This window comes from Pleurodeles waltl, chromosome 4_1 (genome assembly GCF_031143425.1).
Source record: "Pleurodeles waltl isolate 20211129_DDA chromosome 4_1, aPleWal1.hap1.20221129, whole genome shotgun sequence".
NCBI classification, from domain to species: Eukaryota; Metazoa; Chordata; class Amphibia; order Caudata; family Salamandridae; genus Pleurodeles; species Pleurodeles waltl.
The window spans coordinates 191,431,633-191,446,045 of record NC_090442.1 but is presented as its reverse complement, the minus strand read 5'-3'; the positions used below and the strand labels follow the sequence as shown (position 1 = coordinate 191,446,045).

The 14,413-nt window shown below is 48.2% G+C and overlaps 1 protein-coding gene across 2 annotated transcripts in view; it reads left to right on the top strand.

Moving 5' to 3' along the window:
• Positions 1-14,413, top strand: part of SLC25A18 (solute carrier family 25 member 18) — a 187,666-nt gene that overhangs the window by 134,410 nt on the left and 38,843 nt on the right. For both annotated transcript variants that reach the window (XM_069228060.1, XM_069228059.1), the window contains exons 4-5: positions 2,929-2,984; positions 6,439-6,529. In XM_069228060.1, coding sequence (XP_069084161.1) covers positions 2,929-2,984; positions 6,439-6,529 — 147 coding nt within the window. The remainder of the gene's footprint in view (positions 1-2,928; positions 2,985-6,438; positions 6,530-14,413) is intronic.

Below are 14,413 nucleotides of genomic sequence, written 5' to 3'. Positions count from 1 at the left end.
CCGCTTTACTACACCACTAGGCAGAGGCCGCCTTATGCAAATCAATACTGACCCTGCTACTCATGGGAACAGTCCATCCCGAGCTGCCAGGCATGGGACAACGTCTTTGTATATCTCTTCAGCAGGAGACTCCAACAGGTCTGTGAATGGAAACTCCACCTGCAAGTCCTCCAATCCTTCCAGTGTTTGGGTCAACCGCAAATCGACCTATTCATCACTGCAGAAAACACCAAATGCCCAAACTTGGCCTCTGGTTCCCACAGTCCAGAGACAATGCTCTATGGATGAGTTGGTCCAGGATATTTGCTTACGCTTTTCCACTTCTCCCACTCCTTATGTTTGTGGTTTGCAAACTTCAGCAGACATCTCACACCCTCATCATCCTAGTGGCTTCCACATGGGCGAGGCAACCATGGTTGACGCTCTCCTAGAACTCTCAGTAGTTCCCGACGAAGTACTGCAGAACACGCAGGGCCTTCTCACGTAGAGCCATGGAGAAATCAGAAACTCAGACCCCGGGTCCCTAAACCTTGCAATCTGGCTCCTGAAATCCTAGAGCTTGGTTACTTAAATCTCTCACAGCAGTGTATGTGCATTCTTAAAGAAACATGCAGGGCTACTATTATGCTGCTAAATGGAAAAGGTTTGTCCGCACTGATCCATTAGCAGTCAAGATTCAAGACATTGTCTGCTACTTTTTTCATTTTTATACCACTGGTTTAGCTTTTACTTCTATAAGGTTACACGTAGCGGCAGTAGCAGCATATCTACAAAATAGACCACTCACTTCACTGTTCAGGATTCCAGTCATTAAAGCATTTCTGTAAGGTCTTAAAAGAGTCATGCCACCTAGAGTGCCACTGTGCCTACATGGAACTTAAATACTGTATTAACAAGATTTGTGGGCCCTCCATTTGTACCCCTCCAATCCTGCTCCATACAGTTCTTGTCCTGGAGGTTTGCTAACACTTCACTCAGACATATCAGTGAGCTTCAGGCTTCAGAAGCACCCTTCTTCCAGTTGCATAGAGATAGGGTGGTACTTCGTACCAATCCTAAATTTCTTCCAAAGGTGGTTTCTCAGTTCCACCTTAATCAGTCTATTGAATTTCCTGTCTGTTTCCCCAAACTGACTCAGTTGCGGAAAGGGCTCTACATACCTTAGACATAAAATAAGCTCTCACGTATGATGTTGACAGAATTAAATCATATAGGAGAACACAATACCTCTTTGTTGCTTTTCAAAATCACACAAAGGAAGGGCCATCTCTAAGTCAGGCATGTTGGATTGTTAAATGCATTCAAACGTGCAATGCTAGAGCTGACAGAACATTACCTATCCCTCTTAGAGCACCCTCCACTCGTAAAAAAAGGAGCTTCAGGGGCTTTTCTAGAAAATATACTTATTTGCTGACATATATAAAGCAGTTGCATGGTGTACTCTGCATACATATACAAAACATTACTGTGTAGATGTGCTTGCCCACCAACAAGCCAATGTGAACTAAGCAGTTCTACATACATTATTTCAAACAATTGTAAGCCCCAAAGCCACCACTTATGAAGGAGGACTGCTTTACAGTCTATGCTAAGCATGTATATCTACAATCACACATGCCTCGAACGGAAAATGTTACTTACCCGGTAAGCACCTGTTCGTGGCATATAGTGCTGTAGTTTCACATGCACACCTCCTCTCTGGACACCTGTGCTTGTTGCAGTTACTTTTACTATTTCCCACAAATTTATTTTGCAACGACCCCTCCTTATACCACGCTTTGCTTCACGTTCCTTCCTCACCTGCCATGCAGGAAAAAAATCTAACAATGGAGTCAATGACCATGCGCATTACCAGCAAAAGGAGGATTCACACTGCCTTGTGACTCGAAAGACTTTATTCAAGGAAAAACAACTTGCACACATCCAAGCCCAACACTAGATGGCAGGATTATGCTAAGCTTGTCAATCTACAGCTATACATGCCACAAACAGATGCTTACTGAGTAAGTAACATTTTCCTTCCAATAGAAATCATGGAGGGTTTGAAATAAAACAAGTACTTTCTCCTACCTTTTCTCAGACAAGGCTTTTTCTTTCCATCACTCACTGGCACTCATAAATTGTATATACCTGTCCGGCTGCAGACGGCCCCATTCATCCCCATAATGTTTTGGCATGATAAGTGAACTCTAAAATTGTTAAAAAGAGGTCAACCAATCCCTACGCCTGTTAGCTTGCTTAATACCGATCTTAAAAATATTGGGCACCCACTCCACAGGAAGTGAGGTGCCTGCAGCACCCCTATCTTGGACAGAGAAGCACAAGACTAAAACAGAGTGCAGTCGGCCTGATTCACTCTTCAGTGTTTATCTCTAGTCGTCTTCTAACCACTGCACGACTCAGCTCTGATCTTCTAACGCGCACACAAAATAGCTGCCTCACAGTCCCTTCAGGAGTCTGAGCAATTTGGTGTATTCCCAACCTTCTCCACCTTTCATGTCTAGGACTCATCTCCTAATCACGCAGTCAGAAAACCCATGCATGTGCAACACCACACAATTGTAATACAAATACAAGCGCACTCAATACTGGTAACAAAATGGTTTGCTTTCATTCAGATACACAAACCTATGCACTCCAGCCACTGCAAGCTGACACCAGCATTACTCAGCATTCGATCATGAACACAACACTCCCTTTTCCAGTACTTTAATATTTTACATTTCTTTTAATATTTGTACCTGTATATTTACAGTAACAATAGCTCATGTTTTACCTTGATTCTGGGATTACATTTATTGATAAATGGCGGCTGGTAAACTGCATGGCTTGGTGATTGGTAAGAGATTGTTTGCTCTCTCTCATCGCCTCTGAATTTGTTAAATCTTTATTTTAAAAAATTAATCTTTTCTCATTTTATGTTTACAGGTTGGATTGCCTGATTAAAACTGTCCGTTCGGAGGGCTTCTTTGGCATGTATAGAGGTGAATATTCATTTCCGTCCATACAAGATTGCAGCGGTTCATGGGCAGTCTTGATGCATTGCTGCTTGGCAACATCGGAAGGAGAGAGGACACATCTCATCGTGCCCCGCTGCACCAGTTTGAAAAGTGCACAAAAGGGCAGAATTTTGATCAAGTTCATGAGGTTTCCCTTGAGACCTTCTCATTCAATGTAGATTACAATAATGTATTGACAAATGCTAATACTGCTAATAACATTCGTTGAGGCATTACAAAATGTAATGTAGGTTCTTGTTTTTTTTTTTTTTAGCTTACTAACCCTTTTATTCCAAACTTTCCCTTGACCTATCTCTTTCCCTGTAACTCACATAAAGTACTTATTTAAGGCTTTTCTGGCTTCGCCCATACCACTGTTGCAGTGCATTAAGGCATTTACCCCCTCCCCAAAGAAGTTGCTTGGTGGACTGCCTGATGATTGGCATCAGATGACAGGGCTGTTAGTTCCATGCTTCAGAAGATGGAGGAAAGTCTGAGAATGGGCACTTCAAGGGGGTGCCATGGAGGCATTCTTCAGGGGCTCTATACTGGGACAACCGCGAAGTTTGGGAATGTGGATTCTGGCAGGTAGTTATTTCTTGGTCCACCCAGAAGAGAACCAGGCGAGTGCTGTTTAGATGAGCGTAGGTATGGTCAGCTCTGATGGAAGCATCTGAAACACTCACCAGAGTGACCCTGAGAATGAGCTGTGTGTGGGGGGGGGGGGTTGAGAAGAGTCTGGGAATGAGCGGCGTCGGTAACGTGTAATACCGGCATTATTTATGCTCTCCAGGTAAAACTTTGTAGAAACAACAGTGGTGAAGGCGTATGCATTTTGCAAGTTGGGTGTATGGTTCACTCAATAGCTGGCATTTTACACACACCTGTTCTTTGTGTCATGGGCAGTGTGGCATGTTATTTCACCAGCAAGCGGGTTAAAAGATGGAATAACGCCCCGGTTCTTGATACCACACAGTCCTCCTTGTCACCTGCTCCTGTTCAGTTTGCACAAAACCTGGAGATAATAATCTCTTAGGTCTGAAAGGTGCAACATTTCCTCATATTAAATACAGTCTTGTTATATTAAAAAAGTTAAGAAAATATTTTTTTTTTAAATCAGAATTGTTTTATTTATAGATTTATTAACATTAAAAAGTACGTATATGTTGATTTTTTTTTTTTTTAACAAAAGTTCCTACGGGGTTTTATTTTATGTCCCTACCTCCAGTATTTTCTTTGGAAGGGTTTTGCAGTACCAGTGGTTTGCCTTACTCTAGAGCATGGGCACTCACAAACATTTTCCCAGGGGCCGCACAGTTTGGTCTGTGATGTGACCGAGGGCCGCATTGATGCCAGCAGGGTGGCAGTCGGAGGGGTGGGGAGGGGTAGTGGTAAAGTGGTTGTAGGGGAAATGAAGCATATACATCCGGTGTCTGCATTGCGCAATGTGAAACCAGAAACTTGGGTATAAATCCCGACTTCTCCACTTAACCAAATTGTGTGATCCCAGGCAAATGTTTTATTTCATTTTACCTCCTTTTCCTTCATAGTCACATTTAAGAACCATGAAATACGTCTTCAGGATGTATGCTGTATAAAACCTTGTGGGTCTGATTTAAAAAGCTATAATATTGTTCATGTATAATAGAAACCCAGCCCTCCCAAAGAGTTCACATAACAACTGACTAGCCTCTTAGTTCACATTGCTGTCAGGGTGTGGGGGTGCATGGGGGATGAAAGTTTGTAAATTTATGTTTGAAAAATATCACTTTAAAAAATACCTCTCAATGCAGTGAAATAATCGTGTGTACTAAGGCGAAATGGTTCTGCAGATTAATGATATGCACTTTTTGAATTTCAAACAGATCATACTTTTATATTTTCACTTCAAGATGTATTTATTAATGAAGGTGTTTCTAAAGTTGAGTTCCAGGACACCCTAGTTACTCCCTTTTCAATTAGCCTCCAAATGAATACTTGCCCGTTTATTTATAATTTTTAGTGCTAGTGCGAAGTCAAAGAAAACAGCAGCACAGCACAGTGCTGCTGATGACCTGTGGGCCGCTCCTAAATGTCAGGAGGGCCGCACTTTGAGTATCACTGCTCTAGAGTGTTTACGATTGCTTTGGAGTTTTCTTGGGCTGTAGTAAATATAGAAGGGCAGTTTGTGAGTGCCATCTTTTGTGGGTGGGTTGCATGCCCTCCCTGAAAATCCACCCAAGCCTCCCTACACCCTTCCTTACTCCTGCCTTAAGCCCTCACCTTTGGAAGCAAGAATTTCTCATTTTCCAGCTACTCCCCTCGTTCCCTCCCACATTTTCTACTAAAACACGTACTTATGTGTGCAGAGATCTCTGCCCAGACAAGATGGGAGAGGCGGGGCCCAGACCTCAACACTTAATGAATAGCGCTTTATAGTACTCCAGTAACAGTACTGTAGTACTTCTAAACATACTGCAAAACACAAAAATACCATTCCAAGTCCACCTGCTAAATGGCAAAACTATGCAACAGGGTGGTTACAGGTAATTAACGTTTTTGTTCTTCCTCATCCCAAAACCAATGTTCTTTGCTTCCCTCATGAAATGAGAGCTGTAGCTGTAGGGACAGTTATTTTCCTGTATCAAGTATTACTGCTATACCTTATATGACAGTTTCCTTTTAAAAGGAAGCCATGGGCGTCAAGTGATGCATAATGTCACAATTCTGACAGTTCATCGCAATGTAACATTGTGACAATCTCGCACAAGGACGAAGACACTCCTTTAGCTCCCCACTTAGATTCTCTATTTGTTCCATGCTTTGTCATAAAAACGTGTACAAATTCCCCAAAACAGATGTGTTCCTTCCGGTCACGGGAGGAGCACATTCTGGGCCCGCTGTGGAACGGGCTCCTTATAGCTCTTTGTATCTTAGTTTCCTTCATAAAGGCCTAAAAGTTTATTCATTCATCCCATTGTTCTCACGATTGAAACTGTCTGCACAAACCCTTGTGTTGGTGTGCCCACCCCCTCGCGGTCCAGGGGTGAGCTTAAGATCAGACATGAAACCACAAGATCCCGCTGTTCCATTTTTAAGATCATTTTATTGATCCTCAAAGGCAGAGATGACCTTTTAACAAACAATGGAATTCCCTTTAAAAATATGATTTACATATTTTAAAAATACAATGGGAATGAATTGCCTTTTTACATTGATAGAAATTAAATATTACTTTTCCATCAAACCCTGGTGTATTCAGGTGATGCAAGATGATTGAGTGATTATAGTCTGTAGTTTATGTGGTGCAGATTATGTACAGTGTGAATTCAGATTGTGCATTGCTCGGTGTTGATGCTTGTAGCAGTGAAGGGATGTTTCATGGCTGTGCAGATTGTGTTTTCAGAGTATTGTCCGCAGTGATACAGAAAGTGATTTGTTCTGAACAATTGTGCCACAGGCGCTGCGGTGAACTTGACGCTGGTCACCCCCGAAAAGGCCATCAAGCTTGCTGCCAATGACTTCTTCCGACAGCTGCTCTCCAGAGATGGGTATGGACCCCAAGGAACAGTTAATATTATACTAAATGTTACAGGCCTCTGAGTGCATCTGGAGCTGTCACTTATCACCGTCTATCTCTGTATTACGTTTCTTGGTGTCACCTCTCACGTAGCTCCTTGGTGTCACCTCTCACCAGCGTTTCTGACTGTGTCCCCATTCATGTGCCTCTGTCTCTGCCTAGCTCCTTCTTGTGTGCATCTGCCTGTCTCTGGAGCTCCTGGGTGTCAGCTGTCTCCTACCCTTGTGTCTGTTCCTGCATTTTCCTGGGAGCTCCACACTGCCACCAGTCTCTTGCCCCATTGTCTGCAGCTCCACGGAGTCACCGTTCACCACCATCCATTCCTGCCACACTTCACTTGTGCATCAGACCGTGTTTGTGTCTGCAGGGTGTCACCTCCCATACTGCTTTAGTGTCTGTCTCTGCAGCTCTAGTGTCTGCTTGCGTACTGCTTTAGTGCCTGTCCCTGCAGCTCCAGTGCCTGCTTGCGTACTGCTTTAGTGTCTGTCCCTGCAGCTCCAGTGTCTGCTTGTGCACTGCTTTAGTGTCTGTCTCTGCAGCTCCAGTGCCTCCTTGCGTACTGCTTTAGTGCCTGTCTCTACAGCCGCCAGTGTCTGCTTGCGTACTGCTTTAGTGCCTGTCTCTGCAGCTCCAGTGTCTGCTTGCGTACTGCTTTAGTGCCGGTCTCTGCAGCTCCAGTGCCTGCTTGCGTACTGCATTAGTGCCCATCTCTACAGCTCCAGTGTCTGCTTGCGTACTGCTTTAGTGCCTGTCTCTGCAGCTCCAGTGTCTGCTTGGGTACTGCTTTAGTGCCTGTCTCTGCAGCTCCAGTGTCTGCTTGCGTACTGCTTTAGTGCCGGTCTCTTCAGCTCCAGTGCCTGCTTGCGTACTGCTTTAGTGCCCATCTCTACAGCTCCAGTGTCTGCTTGCGTACTGCTTTAGTGTCTGTCTCTGCAGCTCCAGTGTCTGCTTGCGTACTGCTTTAGTGTCTGTCTCTGCAGCTCCAGTGTCTGCTTGCGTGCTGCTTTAGTGTCTGTCCCTGCAGCTCCAGTGTCTGCTTGTGCACTGCTTTAGTGTCTGTCTCTGCAGCTCCAGTGCCTGCTTGCGCACTGCTTTAGTGCCTGTCTCTACAGCCGCCAGTGTCTGCTTGCGTACTGCTTTAGTGCCTGTCTCTGCAGCGCCAGTGTCTGCTTGCGTACTGCTTTAGTGCTGGTCTCTGCAGCTCCAGTGCCTGCTTGCGTACTGCTTTAGTGCCCATCTCTACAGCTCCAGTTTCTGCTTGCGTACTGCTTTAGTACCTGTCCCTGCAGCTCCAGTGTCTGCTTGCGTACTACTTTAGTGCCTGTCCCTTCAGCTCCAGTGTCTGCTTGCGTACTGCTTTAGTGCCTGTCTCTACAGCCGCCAGTGTCTGCTTGCGTACTGCTTTAGTGCCTGTCTTTGCAGCTCCAGTGTCTGCTTGCATACTGCTTTAGTGCCTGTCTCTGCAGCTGCAATGCCTGCTTGCATACTGCTTTAGTGCCCATCGCTACACCTCCAGTGTCTGCTTGCGTACTGCTTTAGTGCCTGTCCCTGCAGCTCCAGTGTCTGCTTGCGTACTGCTTTAGTGCCTGTCCCTTCAGCTCCAGTGTCTGCTTGCGTACTGCTTTAGTGCCTGTCCCTGCAGCTCCAGTGTCTGCTTGCATACTGCTTTACTGCCTGTCTCTGCAGCTGCAATGCCTGCTTGCGTACTGCTTTAGTGCCCATCTCTACAGCTCCAGTGCCTGCTTGCGTACTGCTTTAGTGCCCATCTCTACAGCTCCAGTGTCTGCTTGCATACTGCTTTAGTGCCTGTCCCTGCAGCTCCAGTGTCTGCTTGCGTACTGCTTTAGTGCCTGTCTCTGCAGCTCCAGTGTCTGCTTGCGTACTGCTTTAGTGCCTGTCTCTGCAGCTCCAGTGTTTGCTTGCGTACTGCTTTAGTGCCGGTCTTTGCAGCTGCAATGCCTGCTTGCGTACTGCTTTAGTGCCTGTCTCTGCAGCTGCAATGCCTGGTTGCGTACTGCTTTAGTGCCTGTCTCTGCAGCTCCAGTGCCTGCTTGCGTACTGCTTTAGTGCCTATCCCTTCAGCTCCAGTGCCTGCTTGCGTACTGCTTTCGTGCCTGTCTCTGCGGCTCCAGTGTCTGCTTGCGTACTGCTTTAGTGCCTGTCTCTGCGGCTCCAGTGTCTGCTTGTGTATTGCTTTAGTGCCTGTCTCTGCAGCTCCAGTGCCTGCTTGCATGCTGTTTTAGTGCCTGTCTCTGCAGCTCCAGTGCCTGCTTGCACGCTGTTTTAGTGCCTGTCTCTGCAGCTCCAGTGCCTGCTTGCGTACTGCTTTAGTGCCTGTCCCTGCAGCTCCAGTGTCTGCTTGTGCACTGTTTTAGTGCCTGTCTCTGCGGCTCCAGTGTCTGCTTGCGTACTGCTTTAGTGCCTGTCTCTGCGGCTCCAGTGTCTGCTTGTGTATTGCTTTAGTGCCTGTCTCTGCAGCTCCAGTGCCTGCTTGCATGCTGTTTTAGTGCCGGTCTCTGCAGCTCCAGTGCCTGCTTGCATGCTGTTTTAGTGCCTGTCTCTGCAGCTCCAGTGCCTGCTTGCATGCTGTTTTAGTGCCTGTCTCTGCAGCTCCAGTGTCTGCTTGCGTACTTCAGTGCCTGCTTGCGCACTGCTTGAGTGCCTGTCTCTGCAGCTCCAGTGTCTGCTTGCATACTGCTTTAGTGCCTGCCCCTCCAGCTCCAAGTGTCACCGCTCACCCGCTCCTGGCTAGCTTTGAAGCTCATAGGTATGAATAGGAGGTGCATCTGTCTATGCACATGCAGGGTGTCCTCTGTAACATCTGTGTGTCTCTGTCTCTGTCTATGCACATGCAGGGTATCCTCTGTAACATCTGTGTGTCTCTGTCTCTGTCTATGCACATGCAGGGTGTCCTCTGTAACATCTGTGTGTCTCTGTCTCTGTCTATGCACATCCAGGGTGTCCTCTGTAACATGTCTGTGTGTCTCTGTGCACATCCAGGGTTCCTCTGTAACATGTCTGTGTGTCTCTATGCACATCCAGAGTTCCCCTGTACCATGTCTGTGCGTCTCTGTCTATGCACATCCAGGGTGCCCTCTGTAACATGTCTCTGTCTATGCACATCCAGGGTTCCTCTGTAACATGTCTGTGTGTCTCTGTCCATGCACATCCAGGGTTCCTCTGTAACATGTCTGTGTGTCTCTGTCTATGCACATCCAGGGTTCCTCTGTAACATGTCTGTGTGTCTCTGTCCATGCACATCCAGGGTTCCTCTGTAACATGTCTGTGTGTCTCTGTCTATGCACATCCAGAGTGTCCTCTGTAACATGTCTGTGTGTCTCTATGCACATCCAGAGTTCCTCTGTAACATGTCTGTGTGCCTCTGTCTATGCACATCCAGGGTTCCTCTGTAACATGTCTGTGTGCCTCTGTCTATGCACATCCAGGGTATACTCTGTAACATGTCTGTCTCTGTCTGTGCACATCCAGAGTTCCTCTCTAACATGTCTGTGTGTCTCTGTCTGTGCACATCCAGGGTGTCCTCTAACATGTCTGTGTGTCTCTGTCTATGCACATCCAGGGTTCCTCTGTAACATGTCTGTGTGTCTCTGTCCATGCACATCCAGGGTTCCTGTGTAACATGTTTGTGTGTCTCTGTCTATGCACATCCAGGGTTCCTCTGTAACATGTCTGTGTGTCTCTGTCTGTGCACATCCAGGGTGTCCTCTAACATGTCTGTGTGTCTCTGTCTGTGCACATCTAGGGTGTCCTCTAACATGTCTGTGTGTCTCTGTCTATGCACATCCAGGGTTCCTCTGTAACATGTCTGTGTGTCTCTGTGCACATCCAGGGTGTCCTCTGTAACATGTCTATGTGTCTCGGTCTATGCACATCCAGGGTGTCCTCTGTAACATGTCTGTGTGCCTCTGTGTATGCACATTCAGGGTGTCCTCTAACATGTCTGTGTGCCTCTGTCTATGCACATTCAGGGTGTCCTCTAACATGTCTGTGTGTCTCTGTCTATGCACATCCAGGGTTCCTCTGTAACATGTCTGTGTGTCTCTGTGCACATCCAGGGTTCCTCTGTAACATATATGTGTGTCTCTGTCTGTAACATGTCTGTGTGTCTCTGTCTATGCACATCCAGGGTGTCCTCTGTAACATGTCTGTGTGTCTCTGTCTATGCACATCCAGGGTTCCTCTGTAACATGTCTGTGTGTCTCTGTCTGTGCACATCCAGGGTTCCTCTGTAACATGTCTGTGTGTCTCTGTGCACATCCAGGGTTCCTCTGTAACATGTCTGTGTGTCTCTGTCTGTGCACATCCAGGGTTCCTCTGTAACATGTCTGTGTGTCTCTGTGCACATCCAGGGTTCCTCTGTAACATGTCTGTGTGTCTCTGTCTGTGCACATCCAGGGTGTCCTCTAACATGTCTGTGTGTCTCTGTCTGTGCACATCCAGGGTGTCCTCTAACATGTCTGTGTGCCTCTGTCTATGCACATCCAGGGTTCCTCTGTAACATGTCTGTGTGCCTCTGTCTATGCACATCCAGGGTATACTCTGCAACATGTCTGTCTCTGTCTGTGCACATCCAGAGTTCCTCTCTAACATGTCTGTGTGTCTCTGTCTGTGCACATCCAGGGTGTCCTCTAACATGTCTGTGTGTCTCTGTCTATGCACATCCAGGGTTCCTCTGTAACATGTCTGTGTGTCTCTGTCCATGCACATCCAGGGTTCCTGTGTAACATGTTTGTGTGTCTCTGTCTATGCACATCCAGGGTTCCTCTGTAACATGTCTGTGTGTCTCTGTCTGTGCACATCCAGGGTGTCCTCTAACATGTCTGTGTGTCTCTGTCTGTGCACATCTAGGGTGTCCTCTAACATGTCTGTGTGTCTCTGTCTGTGCACATCCAGGGTGTCCTCTGTAACATGTCTGTGTGTCTCTGTCTATGCACATCCAGGGTTCCTCTGTAACATGTCTGTGTGTCTCTGTGCACATCCAGGGTGTCCTCTGTAACATGTCTATGTGTCTCGGTCTATGCACATCCAGGGTGTCCTCTGTAACATGTCTGTGTGCCTCTGTGTATGCACATTCAGGGTGTCCTCTAACATGTCTGTGTGCCTCTGTCTATGCACATTCAGGGTGTCCTCTAACATGTCTGTGTGTCTCTGTCTATGCACATCCAGGGTTCCTCTGTAACATGTCTGTGTGTCTCTGTGCACATCCAGGGTTCCTCTGTAACATATATGTGTGTCTCTGTCTGTAACATGTCTGTGTGTCTCTGTCTATGCACATCCAGGGTGTCCTCTGTAACATGTCTGTGTGTCTCTGTCTATGCACATCCAGGGTTCCTCTGTAACATGTCTGTGTGTCTCTGTCTGTGCACATCCAGGGTTCCTCTGTAACATGTCTGTGTGTCTCTGTGCACATCCAGGGTTCCTCTGTAACATGTCTGTGTGTCTCTGTCTGTGCACATCCAGGGTTCCTCTGTAACATGTCTGTGTGTCTCTGTGCACATCCAGGGTTCCTCTGTAACATGTCTGTGTGTCTCTGTCTGTGCACATCCAGGGTGTCCTCTAACATGTCTGTGTGTCTCTGTCTGTGCACATCCAGGGTGTCCTCTAACATGTCTGTGTGCCTCTGTCTATGCACATCCAGGGTGTCCTCTAACATGTCTGTGTGCCTCTGTCTATGCACATTCAGGGTGTCCTCTAACATGTCTGTGTGTCTCTGTCTATGCACATCCAGGGTTCCTCTGTAACATGTCTGTGTGTCTCTGTGCACATCCAGGGTTCCTCTGTAACATATATGTGTGTCTCTGTCTGTAACATGTCTGTGTGTCTCTGTCTATGCACATCCAGGGTGTCCTCTGTAACATGTTTGTGTGTCTCTGTCTATGCACATCCAGGGTTCCTCTGTAACATGTCTGTGTGTCTCTGTCTGTGCACATCCAGGGTTCCTCTGTAACATGTCTGTGTGTCTCTGTGGACATCCAGGGTTCCTCTGTAACATGTCTGTGTGTCTCTGTCTGTGCACATCCAGGGTTCCTCTGTAACATGTCTGTGTGTCTCTGTCTGTGCACATCCAGGGTTCCTCTGTAACGTGTCTGTGTGTCTCTGTGCACATTCAGGGTTCCTCTGTAACATGTCTGTGTGTCTCTGTGCACATTCAGGGTTCCTCTGTAACATGTCTGTGTGTCTCTGTCCGTGCACATCCAGGGTTCCTCTGTAACATGTCTGTGTGTCTCTGTCTGTGCACATCCAGGGTTCCTCTGTAACGTGTCTGTGTTTCTCTGTGCACATTCAGGGTTCCTCTGTAACATGTCTGTGTGTCTCTGTGCACATCCAGGGTTCCTCTGTAACATGTCTGTGTGTCTCTGTGCACATCCAGGGTTCCTCTGTAACATGTCTGTGTGTCTCTGTCTGTGCACATCCAGGGTTCCTCTGTAACATGTCTGTGTGTCTCTGTCTGTGCACATCCAGGGTTCCTCTGTAACATGTCTGTGTCTTTCTCTGCACCTGAAGGGTGTTGCTCTGTCTCTTTCCGTTTCCAGGGTGTCCTCTGCAGGTGGCTGATGCCCCAGGGCATCCTCTCTGCCCCCGTCTCTCTACGCCCGCCTCTGTCGCTCCGAAGGGCACGTTCTTCCCTGTCTCCGGTCTCTGCAGGCCTGGGTGCCGCTTTGCTCACCACTCCTCAGTTCCTGCATTTCACTCCTCGCGTGTTCATCTTCGCTCTAACTCTGCCTCTCACCTTCCGCTCCGCTGGTCTCGGACCTTGTGCGGACCCGCGCTGCTCACGTGGCTGTGTGCCGACGTCTCAGTTTGCATCAGCCGTGGTACTGACTCTCATCTGCCTGCCCCGGCCTAGAGCTCTGCGGTACTGACTCTCATCTGCCTGCCCCGGCCTAGGGCTCTGCGGTACTGATTCTCATCTACCTGCCCCGGCCTAGGGCTCTGCGGTACTGACTCTCATCTGCCTGCCCCGGCCTAGAGCTCTGCGGTACTGACTCTCATCTGCCTGCCCCGGCCTAGGGCTCTGCGGTACTGACTCTCATTTGCGGTACTGACTCTCATCTACCTGCCCCGGCCTAGAGCTCTGGGGTACTGACTCTCATCTGCCTGCCCCGGCCTAGGGCTCTGCGGTACTGACTCTCATTTGCGGTACTGACTCTCATCTACCTGCCCCGGCCTAGAGCTCTGGGGTACTGACTCTCATCTACCTGCCCCGGCCTAGGGCTCTGCGGTACTGATTCTCATCTACCTGCCCCGGCCTAGGGCTCTGCGGTACTGACTCTCATCTGCCTGCCCCGGCCTAGAGCTCTGCGGTACTGACTCTCATCTGCCTGCCCCGGCCTAGGGCTCTGCGGTACTGACTCTCATTTGCGGTACTGACTCTCATCTACCTGCCCCGGCCTAGAGCTCTGGGGTACTGACTCTCATCTGCCTGCCCCGGCCTAGGGCTCTGCGGTACTGACTCTCATTTGCGGTACTGACTCTCATCTACCTGCCCCGGCCTAGAGCTCTGGGGTACTGACTCTCATCTACCTGCCCCGGCCTAGGGCTCTGCGGTACTGACACACATCTGCGGTACTGACTCTCATCTACCTGCCCCGGCCTAGAGCTCTGGGGTACTGACTCTCATCTACCTGCCCCGGCCTAGAGCTCTGGGGTACTGACTCTCATCTACCTGCCCCGGCCTAGAGCTCTGGGGTACTGACTCTCATCTGCCTGCCCCGGTCTAGGGCTCCGCGGTACTGACTCTGCGGTACTGACTCTCACCTGCCTTCCCCGGCCTAGGGCTCTGCGGTACTGACTCTCATCTACCTGCCCCGGCCTAGAGCTCTGGGGTACTGAC